General features: G+C 51.2%; 1 protein-coding gene across 1 annotated transcript in view; it reads left to right on the forward strand.

The window, feature by feature from the left end:
• The window catches only part of CASTOR2 (cytosolic arginine sensor for mTORC1 subunit 2), a 127608-nt gene extending 114917 nt beyond the window's left edge, over positions 1–12691 (forward strand). The window contains exon 9 of the mRNA XM_084492920.1: positions 3931–12691. Coding sequence (XP_084349046.1) covers positions 3931–3996 — 66 coding nt within the window. The 3' untranslated portion in view covers positions 3997–12691. The remainder of the gene's footprint in view (positions 1–3930) is intronic.
• The last annotated feature ends 257 nt before the right edge of the window (positions 12692–12948 follow it).

The following is a 12948-nucleotide window of genomic DNA, read 5'->3' on the forward strand; positions in this document are numbered from 1 at the left end:
GTGGTTTGAGATCCATCTGTGAGTCAGGACTAGCTCTGCTCTTCCTGCTCTGTCCTTCTCCTGGTGTAGACCTTCCGTAAGGAGTAATAAGTGGCAGCAGGGCAAAGGCAGGTGATTTTGAGGCCATGTTTTTGGGAGCATTTGTAGCAGTTGCAGCGCAGGCATTGTCTTGTCGTTCATGTGAGGCTCTCTTCTCTTTTATATCAGCAGACATTTTACCTTTTAGGCATTGGGCCTACCTCTGCTCCTTCCTTCAGCTTTATAGGACACCCTCAAAAACGAGGAATTTCCCTGAAAAGGGAAGATTGCTACACCTGTGCCTGTGAGTGGGATGGCATTTGACATGGAGCCTGTTCCTCAAGTCTTTATGGAGGGAGTCAGTAGCCTACACACTAACAAAACTCACAAAACTCTGCTGTTTTGTGCTTTTTGTTTTCTTAAATGTGCCCTTTATTGCATTATACTTCTCCTTTTATCACTGTCTCCTTTTATCACTTAAATTCACTGTCCAGGCCCTGCTTTTGACCTGTAGAAGGGCTCCAAGGAGTTCAAGGGGTTTTTTTTTGCACTGTTTTTTCTTCAGCTAATTACTTTGGTTTTTCACAGCTGGCATGAACCATTTGCAGCCCGTAGGTCATATGTGTAAAGAGTAAAAGGTAAATATTATTCTAGATAGCAAAGGTCAGAGTGTTATATATGTTTGTCTTATTTTCTTGAATATTAACTGTGCTGATAAGATAAGCTAATAAAACACCATTTTAAAATCAATACTGTTAGCTTTGCCTCACATTCCTACCTGTTGTTGTGGCCACAGGAGCATGCTTTCTGTGCAGGACACAGGGTGCAGAGTGCTTCTAATTGTCAAGCGATATCTGGAGAGCTAAACCCTGCTGCTGAAAATAGATTTTTCACTTAAAACTTGTGCCATACAATTGTGATGACTCTGCAGCAGCTCCGCCTTTTAAAAGTGTCTCTCCCTGCTGCCTCCAAGCCCAGCAGCTCCCTGCTTCCGAGCAGCTGGCAAGGTGCTATTTTGGCCACACATTAAGGTCTTACAGATCTCCCTTCCTCAAATCAGTATTTAATCCTTTTTTTTTTGCTACTTGTTTGTTTGGTTGTTTTTTTTTTTTTTTGTTTGTTTGTTTGTTTTTTTTCTTACAGTTTTAAAAGCCTTTTCATCCAGTTGGTGCCTTTCTAGCTGTCAAAACCTTTCACCAAAACATGTTGGATGCTGGTGCATTTCAAGCCCTCCTTTGCTTGACTTTGCTCCAGAAGCAGTGGCTGGGCTGTGCACTTTCTGGCTCTAGGCTGGTTTGGTTAGCCAAGAACCTCACCTAGATTCTGGCATTTTCCCTAACTTTACACTATTTTTTTGCTACACAAACACCTTGACTTCTAGTGGCATTTCTCAAGGTCTAAAAGCATCCTGAATCCTTTCTCTGCATCCTCTCTTTCTTTATTTAAGGTCATTCAGTATTTGTTGTCAACAGTTTAGAGTGCTTTATAAAAAAAGTTGTTCCCCTTGACCTGATCTTTTTCCTGCTGTGCATCTTAAGGTGTTTTTTGTTGCGTATTTTTTTATTTGACCTGGCTGTTAATATTCAGGTCTCTGCATTGCTGTAGCAGTAGAAGTGTGCTCTGGAAACCAGGAGCTGAGCTTGAGAAGAGATCTTTTTGGGAGATGCTGCTGGGATGGGAACCTCCAGGTCTCTGGTGTGATATGTAGGGTTGGGCTGGAGAGAGCTATGGTTTCCAGCTCCCTCTAGGGTATGTCTAGAGAGAGCAAGTGAGAAGGGTCCCTTTTAGCTTTTCCAGGTGCTCTGCTCTCATTGCCTCATGCTGGGAGGTGTCTTGCTCTTCTTCACCAGTATTTTGTATCCGATGAGGCTGAAGCAGTGTCTGGGAGGTAGTCTGGAGCTTTACTTCGCCTTTCGTGGATGCTTTGATCTGCCCTCTGGCTGGCGAGTGGACGTTCTGCACCAGTTGCCCTGGTTTAGGGATCTTCTGTAAGTGGCAGAGATGGGAAGGACTTCTCCACTGGTAGCAAACCAGGATGTTTGCCTACAAATCAAAACTGTTTGCACTTCTGTCCTGGAGAAACTCAAGCCAAAACCTTCGTGGTATGATTGATATTTCCTTGACATTAAGGGCATCAAACATTTTGCAGTGAGTGAAGGTTCAGCCTGCCGAGTTTAATTGAACAAGGAGGTGCAGGTCAAAGCCAGCTCTGCTTCCTCCTGCTTCTGTACTGCCCTAAAGGATCACATGGAGAGATGATGATCCTCTGCTGGGTCTGGCTAAGGAAATATGTTCTGCAAACTGGGTTCCTGTGTCTTTTTTCATTATCTTCTGGAGAAGCAAAGAGCCACACAGCATCTCCCACTGCAGTATTCAACGTACAGGGAAAAACAATGAAAGAGAAGCAGAGAGTCCTGTCTTATAGTCCTACTTCATGCGGTGGATGTTTGCTGGAATTTTTTTCCAAACCCAGAAAAAATAGCTGTATGGTTGTTTTAAGATTATTTTCTTCCTTTCCCAGCTGACCTTTGTTCACACATCATCAGAGTTAGCGGCTCCTGTTCCATCTTCCCACTGGAAAATTGAACGCTTTTCTTGTTATTTCTCATGGTTTTTTATTTTATTTTTTATTTTTCTCAGTTTTGTTAAAAGCCCTGCAGAAAATCACAGCCCAGTTTTATTTCCACTGTCTGAGCTCTGAAGGGTCTCCAATGAATCCAGGTATTGTGCTCCTGGCCAAGGACTCAAACACCTCACAGACGAAGCAGTCCCTTCTTCAACTTACTTAACGTGAATTATTTTGGCTTCTTGCAGCAGCTCACAGATAATTTATCTTTCCCTCAGTCCCCTTTCCACTTTCCAGGAGCTGTTAGCTGCCTGTCCCCTGAGTGTCATCTGTGGTTTATGTAACGGTCAGACGCCTCTTTTCTGTCTCACCTAACTTTACTTGTGATATTCTTTTCTGTCGATGACAGTCACTCCGAGATCTTTTGCATCTTCTGTTACAAGGGATTTTTCCTGCAGCAAGTGTGAACAGACACCCACTAATAATTTTGTGTGTGGACTTCTGTGGTTAAGTTTCATCACAAGATCGGAGTAAGAATGCTCAGGTGCTGTGCCGCACCATCTGGGACTCCCCCCACAAACAGATGGGCAGGCCTCTTCCTCTTTGGACAGACGGTCCCTTCATCACCTGATGTGGTCTCCCCACCCACGCTTGTGTGTCCCAAACCTGTAGGATGCCCTGGAGAGCCTTGTGGGGCCTCAGGCAGGTGTATAAATCCTTTAGACAAGCACCATGTTCGAGCGAGCTCCTGGCATACAGACGCATAAAGCAAGTCTCTGGGATACATGAGCCACGAGGGCTCAAAGCTTTACCTGGATCTCCCCTTTCCTCCCACCTGTGGAATCCATATTGGTAATTAAAAGATTTCAGGTGTTTTGGGGGAAGACAGTGGATCTCCTGAGCCAGACCCAGTGCTGGACCAGTGGCAGCACCACAGGCAGTGGTGTGTTTTCTGTGGTCCTGGGTGGGGAGAGGCTGCTCCCCCTCCTGCCAGGGGCAGCACTGCTCACCCCAGCACGGTACTTTGCCAACAACAGCAAGGGAGAGGAGGGGAGTGGGAGAAGAGAAGGCAAGGAAAGGCCCAAAACAGTCACCTCCCCACCAGCAGACACCATATAGCCAGCTCTCACTTAAAACACTTGCTCCTATGGGAGCCATGCATCAGCACTTTGGAGCCGGAGGGTGTCTCTCGTAGATGGAGCCCTTTCTCAATGGAGCTGAGGTGTCCAGCATCCCACCTGGCACCCTGGGGCTCTTCAGGCTTTGTCTCCTGCCTCTCTCTTCATTATCATCCTACCCTGGCTTTTGCTAGAGCCTAACCTTTCTCTTTTTCTGTTTTCTTGCAGGTACCTGAAGAAAATATAAACGGTGTGGTCAATGCACTCCAAGTCAGTCAAGCTGAAAAGCATTAGAAATCTTCTGAGCTGGTTCCAGATGCTTTTTATTATTATAATTATTATTATTATTATTATTATTCTTTTTTTCTCACAGTATTTCTTGAAAAAAATCTGATTCCAGAGAGTGACATGAAAAGAGACTGTGGAAAGTTGAGCAGAAACAGCTCCAATTAGCCTTTGTTTTAATTATTATTATTATTATTATTATTGTTATTTTATTAAATTTCTTTATGAATGAGGGGCAGGAGGAAAGGGAGTTCAGATGGTTTCCTGAGGCCCAGCCCCAAGGCGAAGGGTGACCTTTGGTGGTGTGGAAGGAGCTCCCCGGGGACACCGGTGTCTCCCTGAAGTGCGGTGGCACGGCCGTGGGCGCTCTGCCGAGGGCTTGGTGGCACGGCCGGAGCAGAGGGGCCATAAACACTACAAAATGTGGAATTAAACGGAAAAGACGTCGCATAGTGCTGGCTTGTCTCCTCGCATCAGCCTTTCTCTGAGGACCGTCCGTCGTTGCATATGTTGAGATAGGATGGGGAGTGGGTTCTGTTTCCCCTGACAAAACTCTTTGGCGTTGGAAAAGGGGAGAGCATCCCACTGTCTGAGTCGTCCCCTGCCTTCCTTTCTCCCCGCAGTCAAAGCCTGGCTGCCTGGAGAAAGCCCGGGGTGGACGTGTTATTCTGGCCTGCCTCCCAGGTGGTGCCACCACCGCTTTGTCTGCTTCAAAACCCGGCCGTTTCAGTTCAGTTTTCCCCAGCCACCCTCGGTGTCCTCCCAGTGTGTCCCCTGTGCGGGGGCAGCCATTGTCCCTTCACCCCACGTCACAGCAGTCCCCTTTTCCCCCAGGGTCAGAAGAGGAGGAGGGAGGCTTCTCTTCTCACATCCCCTCTGTTCCTTTCCCATCCTATTTTTGGACATTAATTGGGGGCATGAAGCATTGCCCAGGGCCCCTCAGTAGCTGCTTCTCCCCTACCCTGCACAGCCTGGGCCGTCGTGTCTGAGCCCCACAGCAGGTGGTTGTCCCCTGCAGGGCCAGGAGGGTGCCCAAACCCTGCTGGGACCCTTCGGTGGGTTTTATCAGCTCCTTCATCACCAGGGTGGAAATCGCTGCTGCCTGGGGACTCGATTCCCAGGGTCTTTCCATTGGGTTCAGGCCTTTGAAAGCCTCACGGTGCTGAACGCTCCGGAAAAGCAAGGTGTTTTGTGTGGCCCCGCCACAGGCAGGTGACACGGCTCTTCCCCTGGGGCATGTTTGTGTCTGCCTCATGTCACAGCTCCGAGGTGGCAGGGCCAAAGCGCTGAGGTGCCACAGGGGACAGCACTGACCAGCAGCAGGAGAGCAGGAGGCCTTCACCTGCAGGCCTCTGCTTCTACAGCGAGGAGCTCAAGTATTTCTTGTGTTCCTGGGCTTCTTCCTGCCTTTGACGTGAAGAAGTAGCGGTCTCAGAGTTGTAATGAGGACTTACTGACGAGACAGCCTCTAGCATGGATTTTGTGAGGCTGCATCTCGCAGGGTTTTGCATGAAGCTGCAGGCAGTGCGCAAGCTCTTGGGATCGCGCTGTGGGCATGGATTGTGTTGGTGTGTAGGACACGCAGCCGGGTTTATAGCGGGGTGCAGGACATGCAGGCACTCACACTGGTGTACGGCTTGCTGGTTAGTTCTCCTTTCATGGCACTGGAGGGCTGAGATAAATTTGATTTATATTTGTGCTTTCTGGTGCTGCTGGACCCAGACATTGAGCTTCAAATCCCTTTGTTTCCTGATCAGTGTGGTGTTGTGTGGCAGCTGGGCAGGGAATCGGAGCATCCACAAACAAAATCATGGGTAACTTTTATTTCTAGGCCCCAACTGCATTAAAGCATCCCAGAGCACTTGGGCACACGTTTAATGCTTTACCCAGCAGTGTGTTTCGCTGTTCCTTTACGTGGGTTTTCAGAGTTGCCCTGTGATACCTGCAGTCACTCCAGATTTCTGGACTAAAAGATTATTCCCGGTGTGGCACCATGGATGTTTGCTCACAACGATGCTTCGGTTTCCTGCCACGTGCCGTGAGGATGCTGGCACAGGCCGTGCGGTGCAATATTAGAAAAATTACAAAGCAAAACAGAGATGTTTTAGCTGAGTCTGTGTGGCATTGGCAGCCGTGAGCTGAGCTGAAGGTTGTGGCAGGGTGCTCGGGAGCTTTTCACCACATAAAGCGTTGACAGGTTTCTCTGTGGGGTGGCAAGTTGGGATGTTTGTGGGGCCATTCTGGAGATGGAAGGCAGCACAGTGCACTGCTTGCCACCAGAGCTTCTGGTCAGCTGAGTCGAGCCTGAGCTTTCCCTGCGTGCAAGGACAGTGCCAAGGGGACAGGTCCTGTGCACGGTCCTGGGCTCCACCAGCCACTGACAAAATGGGCATTTGGCCCCTTTGTGCATCAGAGGGCAGCGTGCGTTGGCCTCCCCATGTGCCAGTGCCGCTTGCTGAGGGCCGCGACGTTGACACTAAGGGATTACTTGAAATGAGCAGCAGCTTTACTGAGCCTTAAGAGAAAGCAAAAAAAAAAAAAAGTTAGTTTTTATTTTATTGTATTATTTTTTAAATTTTGCACTCAGGCTATTCTAGAGGGTGTTTTTTATTCATTTACATTTTCCTCTTCTTTCCCTGAGGGAGTCAGCCTTAAATCTGTGAAATCTGTGGATGTCTCCGGGGCGCTTCAGAAAGTCACAAAGCAGGTTGATGTCCCGCCCTGACAATGTCACAAGGTGGAAAAGCCCTTGGGGGCCTTCCTGTGTCCACCATCATCCTCGGAGTCACATTTTTATTTCCTCTTTCTGTCTTGATAACCAAGTGGATGGTTTCAGGCGACGAGGGGCAATTCCTTCTGGTGCTCCCTGCCTCGCTGCGGTGCTGGGAACGGGGCTGACCCTGCGTGTGGTTCAGATCAGCACCAACTTGGGATCTGGTGTTACTTGTGAGAACATCGATACGAGGCTAAGGCAAGACAGGGGCTGTGGAGACTTTGTTAAAAAAAATAACAATAATATCGCACTTAATGAGCACACTTAATGAGCTCAAAGCAGTGGCTCTTGAAGCTGCCTGACACTCCTCGCCAGCACTTTGGGGTGGGGGAAAATGGAAGGGTCTTTTTGTTTTGTAATGCCTTACGATACTCACGTCTCTGCACGTCCCTGGCATTGTGCTGGTTCTTTGCCACTCTGGATAAAAGGAGGAAAACATCCCCATGGCACAGAGTACGGCTGGGAGTCTGCAGCACTGAAAACCAAGGTTAGGTGCCAGCTGCCCACGCTGTGTCCAAGCCTCCGTGCTCATCTTCTTGGCGTTTTCTCTCTTTACGGCCGTGGTTGCTGCTGATCAGGGACCCCTCAGCCCTGCAGGACCCCCTGTGCCCCCGGAGTTCCTCTTGGTGCACAAAACTTCACCAAACGGCGCAATGCAAAGCGCATTTCCAGCCCTGCAAGGAGGGGTGGGCAGGGGAGGAGGAAGCAGCCCTCACTCACCCTCCTTGCTTCTCCGAGGCCTTCGTTTCTTAGCAATTGAAACTTTTCTCATGCTGTGTGTTACTGCCTGGGGTTTTTTGTCTTTCTCCGCACGGTTAGATTTTGGCTGCAAGTTCCTTTCTACTGTGCAAGAGTGCGCGTATGTTCATAGAGAAGTGTATAGTGTTTCTGTAGGAATAGTATGTCCCTGTTGTACACATGTAGAAATGCCCGTGTTTTCTGTTTGTATGGCTGTATACTGTACATAGCATATATACTTGAGCAATATAGGTTAATATATACCGCGTGAGTACCTGTGTGTGTGCTCCGGGCACAGGCAGTAAGTGCCGTACACACACATTTACTCACCATATATTTTTAATTCAAGTATATAGGCAATACGAATACTTAGTTATACTCTGGATTTCTTGACACGTTTCTAGCAAAGAAACGGAGCAGAGCTGCGGCTCCTCCGCTTGCTGTGGGCAGGCAGAGCCCAACCCCAGTGCGCAGCACGGTGCAGCCGCAGTGCTGGGTTTCCCTGCCTGCCTCAGAAACGCCCTGCTCCTCTTCAGTTCGGTGCCTCAAGCACAAAGACTTTAGAAAAAAATGCTCCTTTTTTCATTTTTAGTTGCTGTCCTGAATGCTTCAGCGTCTCTGTGCGGGGCTGCCTGTGTGGGTCCCTGGCTGATCTGGGGTTTCTGTTTTCATCTAGAGGGCAGTTTGGGCAGAGGAGGTGCGGGTTTTGGTGGGTTGGTGGCCTGAAGGCAACCCACGGCCACTGCGAATGTCTGGTATTTATTGGGTAGCTTGTGTTTGTTGACCTGAGGAGCTTTAAATCGGTGGGTTATTAACTCAGTGGGTTACTTTTAAATAGATGGATGTGGAGGAGGGTTTTATCCTGTTACGAGTGACAGAGGCTGCCTGAACTCGGTAACTGGAAACGCGTGGGCTTTGCATCTCGTCATCAGACTTCCCTGCTGGCCAGGAGAGCGTTTGGAAGGCTCTGGGTGGGAAAAGGCTCTCACCCCAACCCCTGTCCCGCAGTCACACTGCACCAAATGCTTCCTGGCCGCTTGCCCTTCGGCTCCTCCAAGTCCCATAACTGCACCCGTCAGCAGCCTCGTGCAGCTTTCTGCTTCTTCTTGGACACTGGAGTCAGTTTGGTTTGCAGGTGATGGAGTTTCTGAAGCGTGGTGCTCTGAGTGGCGTGCGATAATCCTTGCATAGGAGCCCTTAGCAGAAGCATTTGGATTTGGCTGGAGCAGACTGTGGCTCCTGCAGTGGGTGATGTTAGCACTGGGACTGACTCGCTGGCAACACCGTTTATAAAGGGCATTCGTCGTGTAAACGCCGCGCTGCTGCTTCCAGGCTGGCTTTGAACTCCAGGCTCAGTGTTACCAACGCCATGGGCACGGGTGGAGAATGCTGCTGAGGGGGGAGATGAACTGACCCTGGGCCCTAACACAGACCTGTCGGTGTCGGACGCTTTCCCGTTACTCTCCTGCCTGCCCTGGGGCCACCTTCTTGGTCCGTGCTGACCCGCAGCAGCCCCGGGGACGTTTCCCTGCAGGAGGAAGGGAGGGGATGGCTGGGGCACTGACTGGTGTGAAGGGCATTTGTCATTTCCTTTGGACTTGAGCAAATATGAAGGTATGCGGTTTCGCTCGTTTGTCGTGAGCACAAAACCATTTCTGTTCTTTCTCCAATTTGACCCAAGCAGAGCTCCTCTCCCTGCCCAGCTCCCCTCTCATTCCCCGGGGACACCTTCGTCCCGGTCCCAGCTGTGCTGCCAGGGCCCCTCCCAAAGCCCCAGTCCTCAGAAATCCTCCGATGTGCAGCCTCTGCCCTGGGGACAGCCTCCGCGGGTCTCCGTGTGCTCGGAGGCAGCAGATCCTTGGAGAAGGACACAAGGTCCCGTGTTGGTGCTCCTCTGGCACTGCTTCAATGCGAGCAGCTCCTGCCTTGTCGCTGGGTGAGCACTGGTTTCTGGTGGCAACACGGGAGGAGACCGAGCCTGAGCAGCAGCTGCCAGCTCCTGAGCAGAAGTGTCTTGCTGCAGCATTCGGTGATGGACAAGAAATCGTTTCCTGGTGGGGATTTCTTTTCTTTCTGTTATTACTGCTGCTGTGGACATCTCCAGTAAGCAGCTTAAGGCATCTCACTTACCTGGTCCCATCCTGACTGCAAATGCTGGACTGGATTAAACTTTTATTACCTGCTAGAGAGTAAAACCCAGTAAGCCTTTTGCCAAATAGTATTTACGTCGTACCGCGCGTGCTGGGGTGTGTTTACATTGGCCGAGATGTGCAGATCTGCCTCGCAGATTTAGATACCTCCTCCCCACACACTCATCTGTCTGTCTGTCCATCCCCCTGTGGGCTGTCCGTGTCAGGGCCAGCGATACCCCGTGGGCTTTGTGGGGGCAGAGCCCAGGTGGAAATGCTCGGGGTGCTTCACCCAGCACGGGCTGTGGGACCTCGACCATGAATCCTGAGTCCCTCTGCTGCCTTCAGGCCCTTTCCATCCCCCTGCCTCCTTCTTCACTTAATCTTCATTAAGCACAACTCGGTTTAAATACCAGCTCTAATTAGCACAGGGGAAGAGAAGTGTTTGCAATACAGCACAAGCACTGGAGGCTGCTCACGCTGCTGCAGCTGCCCCTGCAGAAGCTCTGGTGAACGTGGAGCAATGCACAGACCCTGTTTTTGGCAGGGGAAATAAATGAAGTATGTATCAAGCAAAGTGTATTATAATTTTAGGGTGTGAATGTGCAGGGAAACATACCTCTTTGGAACACAGATAGCCAAGAAGTCCCTCTCTTGGTCTCTCTAGACAGCACCAGCCATTTCTCCTGCTGGTTGGGAAGCTAACTCCTACGCTGAGGGCTGGGACTGAAGGCTACCTTCAGACCACAGCTCATAGCCTTCCCTCACTCTGTCATCCCCTCTGTTTTGTAAATAATCTGGGGGTGGGTTTGGGACTGGGGACGGATGGTGTGGCTGGGATCAGCACAGCAGGGCTGTTGGTTTGAGAGCCATGGAGTGCTGCAGGTCCCTCTCCAGTAGCTGTGCCAGCGTCCGCCCCACCCTGATGCCAAAAAGTGGCTCCGTTCCTCCTTCATTTTGTGGCTCGACTGGATTTTTCCCCTTGTTGCAGATGTGGCAGAGGCAATGGTGCTTGCATGGCGCATTTGGGAGGGAGTTGGAGTCAGGGCCCTGCTGCCCCCACCTCCCTGCTGCCATCTCAGCGCCTCAAGGACCTGAACCCTCCTGCGACAGCAGTACTAAGCCTTTTCTTTCCCCCAAAGGATTCCTACCAGCTCTTTTGTAACTTGAAAAAATGTAGTTTTCCGAGTACCCTGCCCTTTGTGGGAATGCTGCTGCTGTCCCAGTGTGGCTGCCGGCAGCACGAGGGCTCCGCTGGTGAGAGAAGCTGGGGAGCGTTCGCCGTGCGGAGCCAAAGGAAGAGGCGGGGAGCTGTGTTCTTGGGACCTAGGGGAAAAACCCCACTGCCCTTCATTATTTCTTGTAATTAGTTTTGATGCCTGGCTTGTGATTGTTTTTGAATTGTTCAGATCAGCAAAGTGACCCAGTGGGTTTTGCTACGGCTGCAGGGCTGCTGGGGGCAGGATGCTTGGGTGGTGTCAGGGGGAACAAGCGGTTCTGCTCCTTTCGGTCAGTCTTGGTGCTGGAGAACCCGCTGGGGTTTGAACATCTCCTTTAGGGTGCGAACCTCAGCGGCTTCCCTCCTGGGGCAGCGTGCTGCTGAGTCCAGCCCTGGTCCCCATTTGTAAACCCCAAAACCTCGCTGCTGCTGACACCCCGGTGCTGGCCCCATGGCTGCGGGCAGTGGGGCTGTGAGGATGGCGTTACGTGGGGTGGGACAGGCGAGGGGTGGCCTGGCAGGGACCTGCAGCAGGGCCCTGATGTGGATGCCCTGTCTGAGCCTCTGGACAAGCCGTCTGTCTCCCTCCACCTCCACTAGCTGCACACCCGCCTGTTCTCCCGGTGTTTTTTTTTTCCCACTAAACCCAGGGGGTGCAATGCCCTTGCTTGGTCCTGTCGCTTGTCTCCTGCTCTTAGGGCACCGTAATGCACCTGAGGGGTTAATTTGGGGGATGGCGTTGAATGGAGGAACCCGATCATCCCCATCGGTGCTTAGGGACAGATTTTGGGTTGGTTCCTGGGGCTGACATGCACTGTGCTGTCAGCCCTGGGGTAATTCTGGGCTCACGCTGCAGCTGCACTGCACGGGGCAGTGTCACACCGTCTGGGTGCGGGTCAGCAGCCGGAGGGCACCGCCACCCCCTTGGTGTCTCACCTGGCTTCAGCAGCACTCAGCATCTCTCCCCCCCTTCTTTTGGACTTGAGAAGCAGCCCGGATTTTCCCCAAACGCCCAGGATTGCCCGTAGTCATAGCAGTGCCCCAAATTTCCAGCAAGCAGAGGGGGTCCTGGTGCAGCATCTTCCCAGTGTCACTCAGGGTCTTGCCCCTGGCTGCTTCGGGTGGCCCAGCGGGGCAGCCCAGGGGTGCACAGACCTTGGGGACCTTAAAGCCCCTTGTTTAGGTACCGCTGTCTCTGTAACTGAGCGAGATCCCACTGCTGACCCCCGACACCCACCTGCCTGGCAGAGGCTGGGCTGGGGACAGGGGCACCCTCAGCACCCCGACCTCCCGCAGCCCCGCTCGGGACCCTTCATTTTGGGGGAGTACAAAAAAAAACAACAAAAAACATTTTTATTTTTCCCCCCTTTAACTACCAGACTGATGCAAAACAAGGCAGGGGCTCACCCTGAGCTGTGGGGGGGCTGTGGGGCTATGAGGTGCAGGTGGACCCGATGCAGTGACACCTTTGTGCCCACTGCTGCCCGAGGGGCCCAGGCTGCAACCAGCACAGTGCCCAGGGCGCGATGCGTGGAGCTGAGAAGTGGAGGCTTTGCTTTCCCAGCGAGTGCACACGCTTCTTTTCTTTGCTGGTCTTATGCTGAAAAGCTGAGATTTATGTACTGTATGGGGAAAAAAAATACAAAACAAAAACACACAAAACATACACAGAAAAAAAAAAAAAAGAAAAAAAAAACTAATGTTCCAAAACAAATGACAGTATATTTTGTACTTTGTAAAGTGTTAATTAAAATGAAAAAGAAAAAAAAAATGAAACATACGCTGTCTGCTTTTGTACTGATCAAACTGATGAAAATAAAGCAGAGCTTGGCATTGTCTTTATAAGATGTAGCTCGCTTTTTTTCCGGCCCCTGGTCGCACTGGGCTGTACAGGCACAGGGTGCCTGGGGCTCTCAGTGTCCCGCAGGACCAGCCCCAGGGTGAGCATCAGCTCCGAGGGCTTCTCCATCCCCCAGGCTGCTCTCAGGGAGCCCGGAGCCTGCCCCATCCCTCTCCCTGGAAGCCCAGAGGCAGCAGGATGTCTCGGGGTGGGTACCAGACCCGTTTTTTCACCCACTCGCAGACGTGCCCCAGACAGCCCA

This window comes from Aythya ferina (assembly GCF_964211825.1).
Source record: "Aythya ferina genome assembly, chromosome: 19".
Classification (NCBI taxonomy): Eukaryota; Metazoa; Chordata; class Aves; order Anseriformes; family Anatidae; genus Aythya; species Aythya ferina.